Source organism: Lepisosteus platostomus, chromosome 3 (genome assembly GCF_059453375.1).
Source record: "Lepisosteus platostomus isolate fLepPlt1 chromosome 3, fLepPlt1.hap1, whole genome shotgun sequence".
Classification (NCBI taxonomy): Eukaryota; Metazoa; Chordata; class Actinopteri; order Semionotiformes; family Lepisosteidae; genus Lepisosteus; species Lepisosteus platostomus.
This window is the reverse complement of record NC_142613.1, coordinates 45654431-45667348: the sequence shown is the minus strand read 5'-3', so window position 1 is coordinate 45667348 and position 12918 is coordinate 45654431. Positions and strand designations below refer to the sequence as shown.

At 34.5% G+C, this 12918-nt stretch overlaps 1 protein-coding gene across 4 annotated transcripts in view; it reads right to left on the bottom strand.

Moving 5' to 3' along the window:
- The window catches only part of ascc3 (activating signal cointegrator 1 complex subunit 3), a 375545-nt gene that overhangs the window by 284428 nt on the left and 78199 nt on the right, over nucleotides 1-12918 (bottom strand). For all 4 annotated transcript variants that reach the window (XM_088625716.1, XM_088625717.1, XM_088625718.1 and 1 more), the window contains exons 9-10: nucleotides 5380-5583; nucleotides 4779-4919 (exon numbers count right to left, since the gene is read on the bottom strand). In XM_088625716.1, coding sequence (XP_088481842.1) covers nucleotides 4779-4919; nucleotides 5380-5583 — 345 coding nt within the window. The remainder of the gene's footprint in view (nucleotides 1-4778; nucleotides 4920-5379; nucleotides 5584-12918) is intronic.

Here is a 12918-nt window from a genome sequence, read left to right as displayed (position 1 = left end):
CCTTAATCTGAAACACCTACTCAATAATTCATTTGCCGAGATAAAATTTTGAGTAAACTAAGATTACTGAAAACAACTTCATCTCAGCAGGTGACAGGAAAAACAATAGAAGAAATAACTAGTTCAGAGGGTTCCAAAACTTACCAGAACCTTCACTTGGAATCAATGGTCAATAAACTTTAAAAAGTAGTTAATTTTCACTGAAGAAAAGGTATAGATACTTTATTAATCCCATGTGGGAAATTGCAGTGAAACCGTAGCCTGGCACAGTCAACACAGCGCAGTGTAACAAAGCGATACAACAATACAACAATACAATACAGTAAGTATTAAGTAAGTACAGTAAGTGGCTGTGGGGGGATGGGTGGTGAGCCACAGAGAGTCCTGAATCAAACCTATTAAAGAACTGGTTCAGCTCGTTGGCCATCTCCAGATCACCTTATTCCTTAGCAGCATGTCCTCTACCCTTCCTACTGTATGAGTCCTTGCTCTCCCTTAACTTCCGCTTTTGTTTCCCTTGCTTAACCTCCTCCCTGCCCCCCCTACTAACGGCTCTCTTCTAATCATTCAGAAGAGCCTTCAGGTCGCTGGTGATCCTGGGTTTGTTATTGGGAACGAAGTACTTCTTTGGTTGTAATGGTGTTGTCCACACAGAAGCTAATGTAATCAGTGTAATGAACAGTTTCAAAAGATCCAAATAGTTTTTGACATCCAGTTCATAAATGCAGAGTTTAAAAACGTGATTATTATACAAGTGTTTTGATCCCTCCTGTGCATTATGAGTAAAAAAGTCTGGGCAAGGAGGACAAGGAGATTCATTAAAGTGCAGAGTGGACAGAGAGGAGGTGGTGTGGGGTGGAGAGAAGTGTAATTATGTTTGCGATATGCATTTCATCACAACAATGTTTCATCTGCACCAACAGGTGGATAAATCATTGAGCAAAAGAAATATCCATATATTTTACACATTTCATGCAACTACCTACTACAGTAAATTAATTATTGTACGAATAACTTTATTTCAAATGAAGGGGACCAATACCCTATCATGCAACTGTGCATGGACATGAACTGGTTCATTCCCAAAGATTGAAAAGTTCAAAAAAGTTATTATAAGAATCGTAAGCATAGATTGAGTTTTTTTTTATTAAAACTAAACAATATTAGGTCTTACTAGTTGCACAAATTGATTGTAACAGTAAACAGTGCAAAAGCAGAACCCCTTCTCAATAACTACTACTTATGTAACTGAAATAATATAATCTGTCAAATTAAAAATATTTAAAGTATTTTGCAATGTGCACATCTACAAGCACATACATTTTAAAAGTAACCGAAATGATCAATCAACATAGTTACATCTGGTTCATGAATATACAAAATGTTATGTATATTGGTAGCATTTTAATTATTATAATTAAACCAAAATACTAACTCCCTGAGATCCCAAAGAATCTCAAAGAACTTCACATACAAGATTTTATTATTATGTTTTAATAATGAAAACATTATCAAAGTCTTCTCTTCTCAAAACAGTAACAAGTTATAAAATAAATGAGTCTTAATATAAAATATATGAGTCCTAATTTATGAGGTCATGAATGACATTAATGACTAACACCATACATGCCTATTCAAAACCTTGCAACCCTGCAAAATTGTTTTGTTCTTTATCTGACTTTAAACCTGGCAGATTTCAACAACCAAAAGTTGTTCACATTTGCAATTGATAAGTTGTAATTTTATTTTTTGTGTCTACAAGAGGTCACAAACCACCCCTCCTCTGAAAGCATTTAGCCATTTAACTCCAAAATGTGTAAGTAAAAATCATCTACATAGCAGATGATTATATCTGCTGGTTCCTGACCATGGCCAATTCTTTGTCTTTACTGTCAACATGCAGCTCTGTAACACTAACCTATGCAATTTAACAACTTGAAACATGGTGTCATTTCTTTACACATTCCTTGTACATTGTTAACATCTGACATATTGGCATTTCTTTTTTTAAGCAAGATGGCCACCTTACTGACATTCTCATAACGCAAACTACCTTTGTCTTGGAACCACAGCACCAACTGAACTGAAACTTTACAGTTTTCATGAATAACGGAAGGTGCTTCTGATTTGCAGGGTGTAATTACACCCAGACCCGCTTTATAATTACACCCCACAGGTTTTAGCAATACTTTGGACACCAGCACAAGGTTACCATGACAAAACGTGCCCCACAATCCTAAGTGCTTTTCTTCAAAACCATCTGGTCAATTAACACTAATAATGGTAGATATCACACTAGTGACAATTACAATATGGTGAAAATAGATGCCAAATTTTCTTCTCTTGTCAATAACCATCTCGCACTACAAAATTCTCTAGTGCAAAGCACATCCGGCCAATTAACAATATAGTGCCAATATTACAGCTTTGCGATTCTGATTAAACCCAGATGGTTGCTTCATTGTGTTCTTAAACCTTAAACTAATGCTGTTTTGGGAACCGCCAATGACCAATGGTCATGAAATATCAAAGATACTGCTTTAAACGTGAACCTTACATTTTGGTGACACTAGTCCTGCTTGTTGAAATACTATACGACTAACATCTTAAAAAAACTGGATGGCCAATGAACTCCAGTGTTGGGAGTTATCATTCTAGTTTTCCTCGAGCTTGCTGATAAGGACCTGCTTGGAAGCTTTCAGTACTGCTTTCACGTTTCTAGTTAGGTTTTGCAAAGTGATACTTGACAGTGTAACAGCATGAGTTAAGATAAATTTGCAGCTTAAAAAAACACTTACAATGCATCCTCAAAGATAGCATAAAGTCTAGAGCTTTAGTATCAAATCATAATGGTTGTAATTTGTATTCTTAAATGCAACAGAAATATTATGGAAATGTTTAATGTTATAACTGCATATTATTATTTAATAAAGATATTAAAACTATTTTATAAAGTATTTTGTCCATTTACTGTATATGTTAGTCTGCTTGTTGAATCTAGAAAAGTCACACACCCACATAAAACTGGCTTATAGCATTGTTTTCAATAGTGCAAATCACAACTAAAAATATATATGTGAAGAAAATTTCGCTTCTGCACTTGAAGAAAAACAAATCCCTGACTTATAGGTCCGCACAACAGTGACATAAGAGGTTCTGTATAATTAATGATTCTCATCTTCCAGGGAAATTTATCAGTAGAAGTGGTTGCATTTGTAATTTTTTTTCATTTTATATTTAGAACCGCCAATTATTTTTGTTATACCCACCACAATTACAATAACCAATTGTGTGTTTTTGATGTCTCAGCTTGCAACTACAAACCCCGTGACCACACACAGGGGAGGCTGAAATGTCGGCAGACTCCACTGACCTTTCAACCTACTGTACAAGCAACTTGTCTCTTAACAAGTCAGAGGCTCCAGAGTCAAGTACTGGAAATTCAGCACTCATTCAAGGAAAAGTGCTTGCCAAACCAAAGGTTCTGCAGGCTTGCAAGTCCTGGGAGGCCACAGAGGAGAGAGAACCCTGACTGACTATTCACCGCCTGTGCAACTTTCCCTGTTGTGTGCTGTTGTCAACACTAAACCCTAAGAACATCTGGGATGTTCAACATTTCCACTGTGTCTTGCTCAGTTTGTTATATACACTAACCTTTCTATAAATACATTTTTGTTATTCTACATTCTTATGTTAAAGGTACTAAAATTCCATTGTTTTATTCCACAGTATTGATCTCTTACTAGAGTTTCAAATAAGGGTCTGACTTTTCAATCCCTTTCACAATTCAGACAACCTTATTTATGATTTCCCAGCTGCCTCATTTATTCTAGGCTTAAAATCTACCTTCTGATGAAAGATAAAACCTAGTATAGTTCTTAGTGACAATCTCAGATTCTTTCCAATGCCGTGCTGTATTTTTGTACCAATAGTGTAATAAATCCTCAGAATAATATATTATATACAGAATTCAGCAGTTTTTATTAAATATCCATTAACTCTTCATTGTACTCATTGGTGAGTCTAAAAAATAAATGAATCCGTATTCTTATAAGATTTTTATAGTTCTGGTCCATCAAACTGCTGTTTGCAGTGAACATCCTTCTTACCTTCATGACATAACATTTTGTATTTACTGATGTCAAATTTCATCTGCTATGTCTTTGCTTCCATTCCACCCAAATCATTTTTGTGAGGATTTTTTTAGCTGACAATCCCAGGTTTTGCAGTTTTGCAGATGTGACAGGATGCTACTTTATGCAATTATGTAACATTTTCAGATTAAATCAATCAGTGATGCTTATGCTGGAGGAACTTGCTCATATCAACTTATTCTCACTAAGCACAGAAAGCAAATTATAAAAAACATGTCAAATTTTAGCTGACAGTGCAAACCAAAGTCCATTTTCCAACACTATTTTTACAACACTAAAATAAAAGGCTCTCATACTCATACGATGGGTTAAAAGTGATGTTTCTAGTATTCAGATGAACTAGAAAACTAAAATGCTGCATAACAAGCTGTTATGATTGTTTCAATAATTTCTGCTTAAATTATTTGTACAATTTTCCCACACAATACCACAGAGTACAGGTTAAAACGTTCACCTTTAGTTGATTATAGGAATATGTGGAGTCATGTGGTGCCACGTTTCACGGATCACAACTTTTAAAAGCATTCACGTAAAATCATAGCTGACCACAGTACATGATCCCAAGCTGAAAGTGGAAGAATAAGCTTTGAGCTACGCCAGGTGTTTCCAGCTGTGTGGATTTACCTGTGTCCGCAGGATTTCACCTTTGGTCAGCTGCATGTCTCCAGTCAGTTCCTTCACAGAGATGCCAAGTGGTTCTAGACGCTTACTGAAGTAATTTGTCATCTCAGCAGCCAATGCCTTCATAGGGGCAACGTACACAATCTGTAGTGAAAGGACATTCAGTTGATAAATGAGTAAACTCCACAGTATCATTTGTTCCTTGGCAACAAGTACAAATCACAATTTATTGTGAAATATGAAGCAGGCCACTTAGAATGAAAAACTTTAATGGTGATATATGAAAAGTGGTTATCATTGTTAGCTAGGCTGGGAACTTTTTAAAGGACAATGGATTTTGTTTACTTAGGCCCACTGTACAGAAAATTGCAGCTGCTTTAGATTTGAATGTTTTACATTTTACTTTACTTATTTATGTGATTCGGGTAGGCAAATAGATATTCAAGATTCAAATGTAGCAGTATGTTAGTAATGAACTATAAAGAAGCACTGCTTCGTGTAAAGACTTTTAGACAGGTAATAACCTTGACATGTAGCCTGCCTATGCAATGTGACTGATAACAACACAATATTTAAAAAGATAAAGCTTCCATGTGATTTATACCTTAAATTCATCCTTTCTGATCACTCCTCCTTGCTGAATATGCTGGCGAATTTCATGCAGAACAGTAAGCATAGCAATATTCGTTTTCCCAGCTCCGGTGGGTGCACAAATCAGCATATTTTCATTTGTGTTGTAGGCTGTCTCAAAAACTATTGACTGGATCCGGTTTAGTCGTTTCATGCCTTTAAAAACAAGTTGTCCAATCTGCAAAAATAAAATTTAATAGTAATTTAGTGACCCTTTTTTATCTATACATAATTACATATATAGAAAATACAGATATCAATTTGTCTGAACAAATCTAAGTAAAATATACAGAATGAAAACTAGCAATAATTAATTGTGTTTCTTACATGTTAGATGCAAATATGCGAGTCAGTTTTGTGAGGGACACTTCACAAAACATCATAACAATGATTCTCTGACAACACATTGCTTTCTCAGCATTTTAAAATCCAGAATTGGAATCATTCTTTTCTAACTATAGTATACACATCTGAGATATATTCATTTGTCAGAGCTAAAAAAATAATTTCATATTTTGTAAAATGGTGCATGTTAAACATGCACTGTTTTAGTCAAACTAATAAAAAAAAATGAGTCCTGTATTTTCCCATAATGTCAGAAAAATGTCATGAATATAATTACTAAAACACTGAATCCTAAAATTAATAATTCACAAAGAATGAAAAGGGAACAAATTCATATGTATATGATTTTCTGAGAGCATAGTTAATCAAATGTAACTGTTGAGTAAATCATATTATAATTTGAACAGTTTTTGGTACTCTAGAAGTATAAAATAAAGATAACATTGTTCATTTGTCTGTACTGGAATAATGCTTCCTGAATCAATGATGCACAAATTATATGTACACACTACTATGCAAAAAACATATCGATAATTAAGAGATACTATATACTGTATATATACACAGTAAGAGCAAAAAAAAATTACCTATTAAACCTTAAAAATACAGCTTCATTTGTAAAGTTCGAAAAGAACTTCATATTCATCAGAATCTTCAAAACCATAATCCTAACAACTCAGAGTAAACTATGAGCAGCAAATATAAACAGTTATAGCAGCGAATCCATCACATTTACTAATTAAAACCTATTGACTGAGTGTCAATTGTTTCCCATCATTATAATTATTTTTGTACTATGAAAGATAGATCTTAGAATTAATTGTTGGCTTAAAACTAAATGTCTAAAACAACAGCAGAAATGGTTGGAGAACTGTAATGCTGCATAAACATTACACTAAATAAAAATAGCAGAACAGTGATATCTAAGACTACTGTACACAAGAGCATTGTACTGTATATGAGAGGTACACAAAAAATCATGAACATTATATATAATTTTATGCATTCCTCTTCACATTCCGACTGCCTATTTTTCCGAAAGTGTTGTCAAGCCGAGTTTATCCTGTAATATTGAGGAAAATATGAAAGTGTTAGTGGTTAAAAGGGAGATCATTTCAATGTAATTTGGCTTTTGAAAAGGAAAAAAAATAAATTCCTTGAAGCTAATCTTGGATATATTTAAATTCCATCACAAATTCAAATAATTTTTCTACTCAGTTGTCTTTTTTCCTTAAAATGTAATTTTGATACAAGTGTATTAGTGTTTTTTATTTGTTTAAAGGTAATGTTAATTAGATAATAAGGATCTAAATAAAATAAAGCTGTCCCATTTCCTGTTTTACTCAAAATACTTGTACTGCCTTTACAAATCATAATACTCTATCACAATTATACACTTTACTGATAGTACAACTACTAACAAGTGTAAAACACTAAAATGCATTTTATTTGTACTGTCAATGCTAGTTTTTTTTATGTTTGAAATCTCACAGTACAATTAAGCCCTTACACTGATACTGTTCAGGTATTCAAGATCTTTTTAGATGGCCTGCCCTTGAATAAAAAGCAAAAGTACAGCGATTTGCACTTTTGAAAATGCCAATTACAATAAGGACATCTTCACTGGCTGAAGCCTAATGACAGAAATTCTGCACTGCTATCACTTGTCTGTAGAGATCAATGGATTTAGTATCCAAAGGAGAAACAAATCCAGTATGGGTAAAGGCCGCTGCAGCTAGAGAACTGTGGCACCCATCCAAGAAGTTAATGTTCACTTTTCTAACATAAAAGAAAGTAAAAGAATTCACAAGGGTACTTACATTAAGAGAAAAACAATAACTTGGGTTTTTCTCTGTTTCTACACTTATCTTCAACAACTAATTCCGTTATAATATCTTACACATATCTTAAACATTAGTCATTTACAGGAGTAAATTTAAAAACATTAGTAATTAGTAAACATTCATTTTTTACATGTAAAACTTTTCCAACAATGCTTTATAATCAAATTTAACATTTCTTCTATACCACATTTTGATCTATCTTCACTATTACACAAGCATGAAGGACTAATTTCTGACTTGTACAAACAATAGTGCAATACAAATGGTAATACTTAATACCTACAAGAAAAAGGAGGGACTAGGATTTTGTCCTGGGCCATTTTGGGGGGTCTTATAATAACTACTGTACATAAAAATCTGTTTTGCAAATATCAAACATTCACATTAAACATTGCTCTTAATCATTCTGAATTTCATTTCTACTTCATTTTCTACACTTTAACTTCATGATTTGGTATCATCTGCAAACTTGACAAGTCTACTAAATATATCAGAATTTAGATAATTGATATTACTTAAAAAGCACAGTGGTCCTAGGGACCTGAAGCACTGCTCTTCTTAATTTATATCAATGATCTCGATTCTGGTACAGTTAGTAAACATGTCAATATTGCAGATGACTCCAATTTGGACAGCTTAACAAACACTGCGAAGCAGCAACTGAAATTCAAGAAGATGTGAATAAAATTCAAGGCTAAGAAAACATTGACAGCTGTCATGTAATGTAGACATGTGCAGGGTTTTGCACACAGGTAGCAAAAACAATCTATTAATAAAAAATGGGGAACAGTAAATTAGGGATACTTAAGAAAAAGACTTTTCATGCAAGACAATATGGGGAAGTAATTCAAATGACAAACAAAAGATTAGTATATACAGTATATATTAGTATATATAGTTAAAACCATACAATTTAAATCAAGGGTTTAACACACTAATAAGGTCTCATTTAGAATATTGTGTACAGTTTTGGTTACTATGTGACAGAAAGGATACAGCTGCTATGCATCTAGTCCAGAGAAGATCAACCAGATACATTCCAGTACTCAAAGGCAAGTCCTGCACTGATAATATGAAGGAACTAATTATTTTTAGTCATGAACGGAGAAGATTATGAGGATTAAAATCTTCAAAGGTACTGAGAGTCAAAACAGCAAAAGTGGAAAATACTGCAAGAGCATTTAAAATCAAGAACAGGAAGCATTTTTAACCCAAAGGGTTGTGGGTGTATGGAACAAGCTACCCAGTCATGTCATAGAAGCTGAAAACTTAATTCAAGAAACAGCTGAGATTCTTGGATTAAGTAACTACTGTAACGGTGTCAACACTGATTTACTTGCCACCTTCCCTTTAAATACTTTAATTGTGAAACCTACAAAGGAATATGAAGATATAACTGTTTATTCAACAATCATCTCCTTTCTTCTATATGTATTTTTTACCTTATGATTTCATAACTGTCATTCCATGTCATTCCGCTTTTATTTTGTACTTTTAAGATATTTATAAGCAAATGTATCTACAATTTTAAGATCTGAATGAATAATATTACACTTTTATTTTTTACATTAGGCTATCTACTAGCAAATTATGGTTTTAAGACTTCAGTTAGGAATTGCAGTCTCTGATCTGTTCTGTCTTTTCCATGAGAGTCTATGGACATTCCATTTTATGAATTATTTTTGCTTGTCCAGGTTTGAACTCCCAAGAGCTTACAATTATATAAATATATTTATTAATGTAATATATTTATATAGTTGCACTAAAAGTTATTTTTCAACAAAATGTTTATGATTTACATGACAAATGTGAAAGTAAGACTGTAGTTAATGGAAAGCAGTGAACTGTGTGAGAAAAATGCATGAGTCATGTGCCCACAGACACATCCAAGTTGCATAGTTATTTTAAGTCGTTTTACTTTCAGTGAGTCTATTAAATGCCATTGTGCATGTTTTGCCATTTTTAAGTAAAATTACAAATAATTTTTCATTTATTTTGGTTTTTAGCCAATTTTTAATTGCTGATTTTTTATTTATTCATTGTATTAAATGTAAGGTTGTGGCTTTTGTTTTCTTAATGAGCACAAATTAGCTATGTTTCATTTACAAATTGAATTTCCTTTTTTTTTACAATAGCTTATGTGGTTTTAATAATTAATAATGTTTAGATTCTATAAATTATAAACCCCTGAAATAACCAAAAGTGTTTATATTCAACAATTCATTTTTGATAAGCAATGGTATATGAAGAATAAAATAAAAATTTTACCATTTTAATTGTAACAATTATGGGGATAATTAGAATCAGGCAGTTAAATAAGCTGGTAAAAAGTAAACAAGAACTGAGTTAGGGCAGCCTTGTCCTACATGATGGTCAGAAACATTGTGAATATGGTGTTAACTATATACAATAGTGAAAACAACCTCATAATCTAAACAGTTACAAAACCATTTCTTAACATTTGAGGATCCATCCCTCTCCTGTCAGAAAGTCTACAATTAGAAAATACTCAAGTATCCAGTAAATCTATCCAGGACCGGACAAGATGTCCCCAAGAACAGCCCAGCAAATCATCCGAAAGGTCACAAAGAGCCATAGAAGAGCATTTAAGGATCTGCAGGATGGGGTGTTAAGGACCCAGTGTTCAGGTCTTAACTATCAGAAAAAAATGAATGGTAATGGTTTTCATGGGAGGATATCCTGGAAGAAACCATTGCTAAAAAGAACATTGTTGCGTGTTCACCAAAGAGCACCTAGATAATTCACAGGAGTTCAATAACAATGTTCTATGGACAAAAGAGACAAAGTTTAACTTTTTTAGCCATGATGAGAAATTCAATGAGCTAATGACATCCATTCATCAGCTACAGTTACAGCAAGACAATGATCTTAACAAACAAGCAGATCTACAAACAGATTGGCTGAAGAAGAATTTTGCTCTTTGTACAAGTCAAACTCCAGACCCAAACCCCATGGAACTGTTATGACAAGGAAACCCTCAAATGCCACAAACTTGAAGCGGTTCTGTAAGGAAGAATAAACCATTATTCATAAAAGCCAATGTGAGAGTGATAAAGTTAAAGGTAACCATTTCTAGCTGAAGCTATGCTGCTCATTTACTGAATCTAAAGGTTTAAATACTTATCTGTTCAAGAAACCAGTTTCTTATGTCTTTGTGCTATACATTTAATAGGGATATTCTCATCTTTTATTAAGACTTTCATGAAGATAGAATTAAAATTTAGGACCTAAACATAAAAGAATATCGAGCAAGCTAGGATGTTCATAAACTTTTTCATAGCATCTTTGATGTATATACAGTGCCTTGCGAAAGTATTCGGCCCCCTTGAACTTTTCAACCTTTTGCCACATTTCAGGCTTCAAACATAAAGATATAAATTTTTTATTTTATGTGAAGAATCACCAACAAGTGGGACACAATTGTGAAGTGGAACGAAATCTATTGGATTTTTGAAACTTTTTTAACTAATAAAAAAATGAAAAGTGGGGCGTGCAAAATTATTCGGCCCCCTTGCGTTAATACTTTGTAGAGCCACCTTTTGCTGCGATTACAGCTGCAAGTCGCTTGGGGTATGTCTCTATCAGTTTTGCACATCGAGAGACTGAAATTCTTGCCCATTCTTCCTTGCAAAACAGCTCGAGCTCAGTGAGGTTGGATGGAGAGCGTTTGTGAACAGCAGTTTTCAGCTCTTTCCACAGATTCTCGATTGGATTCAGGTCTGGACTTTGACTTGGCCATTCAAACACCTGGATACGTTTATTTGTGAACCATTCCTTTGTAGATTTTGCTGTATGTTTGGGATCATTGTCTTGTTGGAAGATAAATCTCCGTCCCAGTTTCAGGTCTTTTGCAGACTCCAACAGGTTTTCATCCAGAATGGTCCTGTATTTGGCTGCATCCATCTTCCCCTCAATTTTAACCATCTTCCCTGTCCCTGCTGAAGAAAAGCAGGCCCAAACCATGATGCTGCCACCACCATGTTTGACAGTGGGGATGGTGTGTTGAGGGTGATGAGCTGTGTTGCTTTTACGCCAAACATATCGTTTTGCATTGTGGCCAAAAAGTTCGATTTTGGTTTCATCTGACCAGAGCACCTTCTTCCACATGTTTGGGGTGTCTCCCAGGTGGCTTGTGGCAAACTTTAGACGAGACTTTTTATGGATATCTTTGAGAAATGGCTTTCTTCTTGCCACTCTTCCATAAAGGCCAGATTTGTGCAGTGTAAGACTGATTGTTGTCCTATGGACAGACTCTCCCACCTCAGCTGTAGTTCTCTGCAGTTCATCCAGAGTGATCATGGGCCTCTTGGCTGCATCTCTGATCAGTCTTCTCCTTGTCTGAGCTGAAAGTTTAGAGGGACGGCCAGGTCTTGGTAGATTTGCAGTGGTCTGATACTCCTTCCATTTCAAGATGATCGCTTGCACAGTGCTCCTTGGGATGTTTGAAGCTTGGGAAATCTTTTTGTATCCAAATCCGGCTTTAAACTTCTCCACAACAGTATTACGGACCTGCCTGGTGTGTTCCTTGGTCTTCATGATGCTCTCTGCGCTTTCAACAGAACCTTGAGACTATCACAGAGCAGGTGCATTTATACAGAGACTTGATTACACACAGGTGGATTCTATTTATCACCATCAGTCATTTAGGACAACATTGGATCATTCAGAGATCCTCGCTGAACTTCTGGAGTGAGTTTGCTGCACTGAAAGTAAAGGGGCCGAATAATTTTGCACGCCCCACTTTTCATTTTTTTATTAGTTAAAAAAGTTTCAAAAATCCAATAGATTTCGTTCCACTTCACAATTGTGTCCCACTTGTTGGTGATTCTTCACATAAAATAAAAAATTTATATCTTTATGTTTGAAGCCTGAAATGTGGCAAAAGGTTGAAAAGTTCAAGGGGGCCGAATACTTTCGCAAGGCACTGTACAGTAGGGTCTTGAAATCTGCAAATCATAACACAGTGGACACTACACCTGATTACAGAAAAGATACTTATGCGCTTTACTAATCTTTCGCACTTTGTGATGAACTGCCATACTTATCTACCTAAATAAACATAATCAGAAATATACTGTCATTCCCCAATCACATCAACACTCATGTTTGTAGTTCACGTGGGCAGACAAGTGGTAAAGGAAAAGAGAAGGAAAGATGCTAAAACATCCTTGCTTTTAAAGTTGTGCCAGCCTATTTTGGTTTAATGCGCTATTTCATGGAGAAGCATATTAATAAGACTCTGCTCTGAAGTGATCCAAGCAAAGACGTTAAATGGATAAAACTTTCTGGCTTTTACAGTGAAG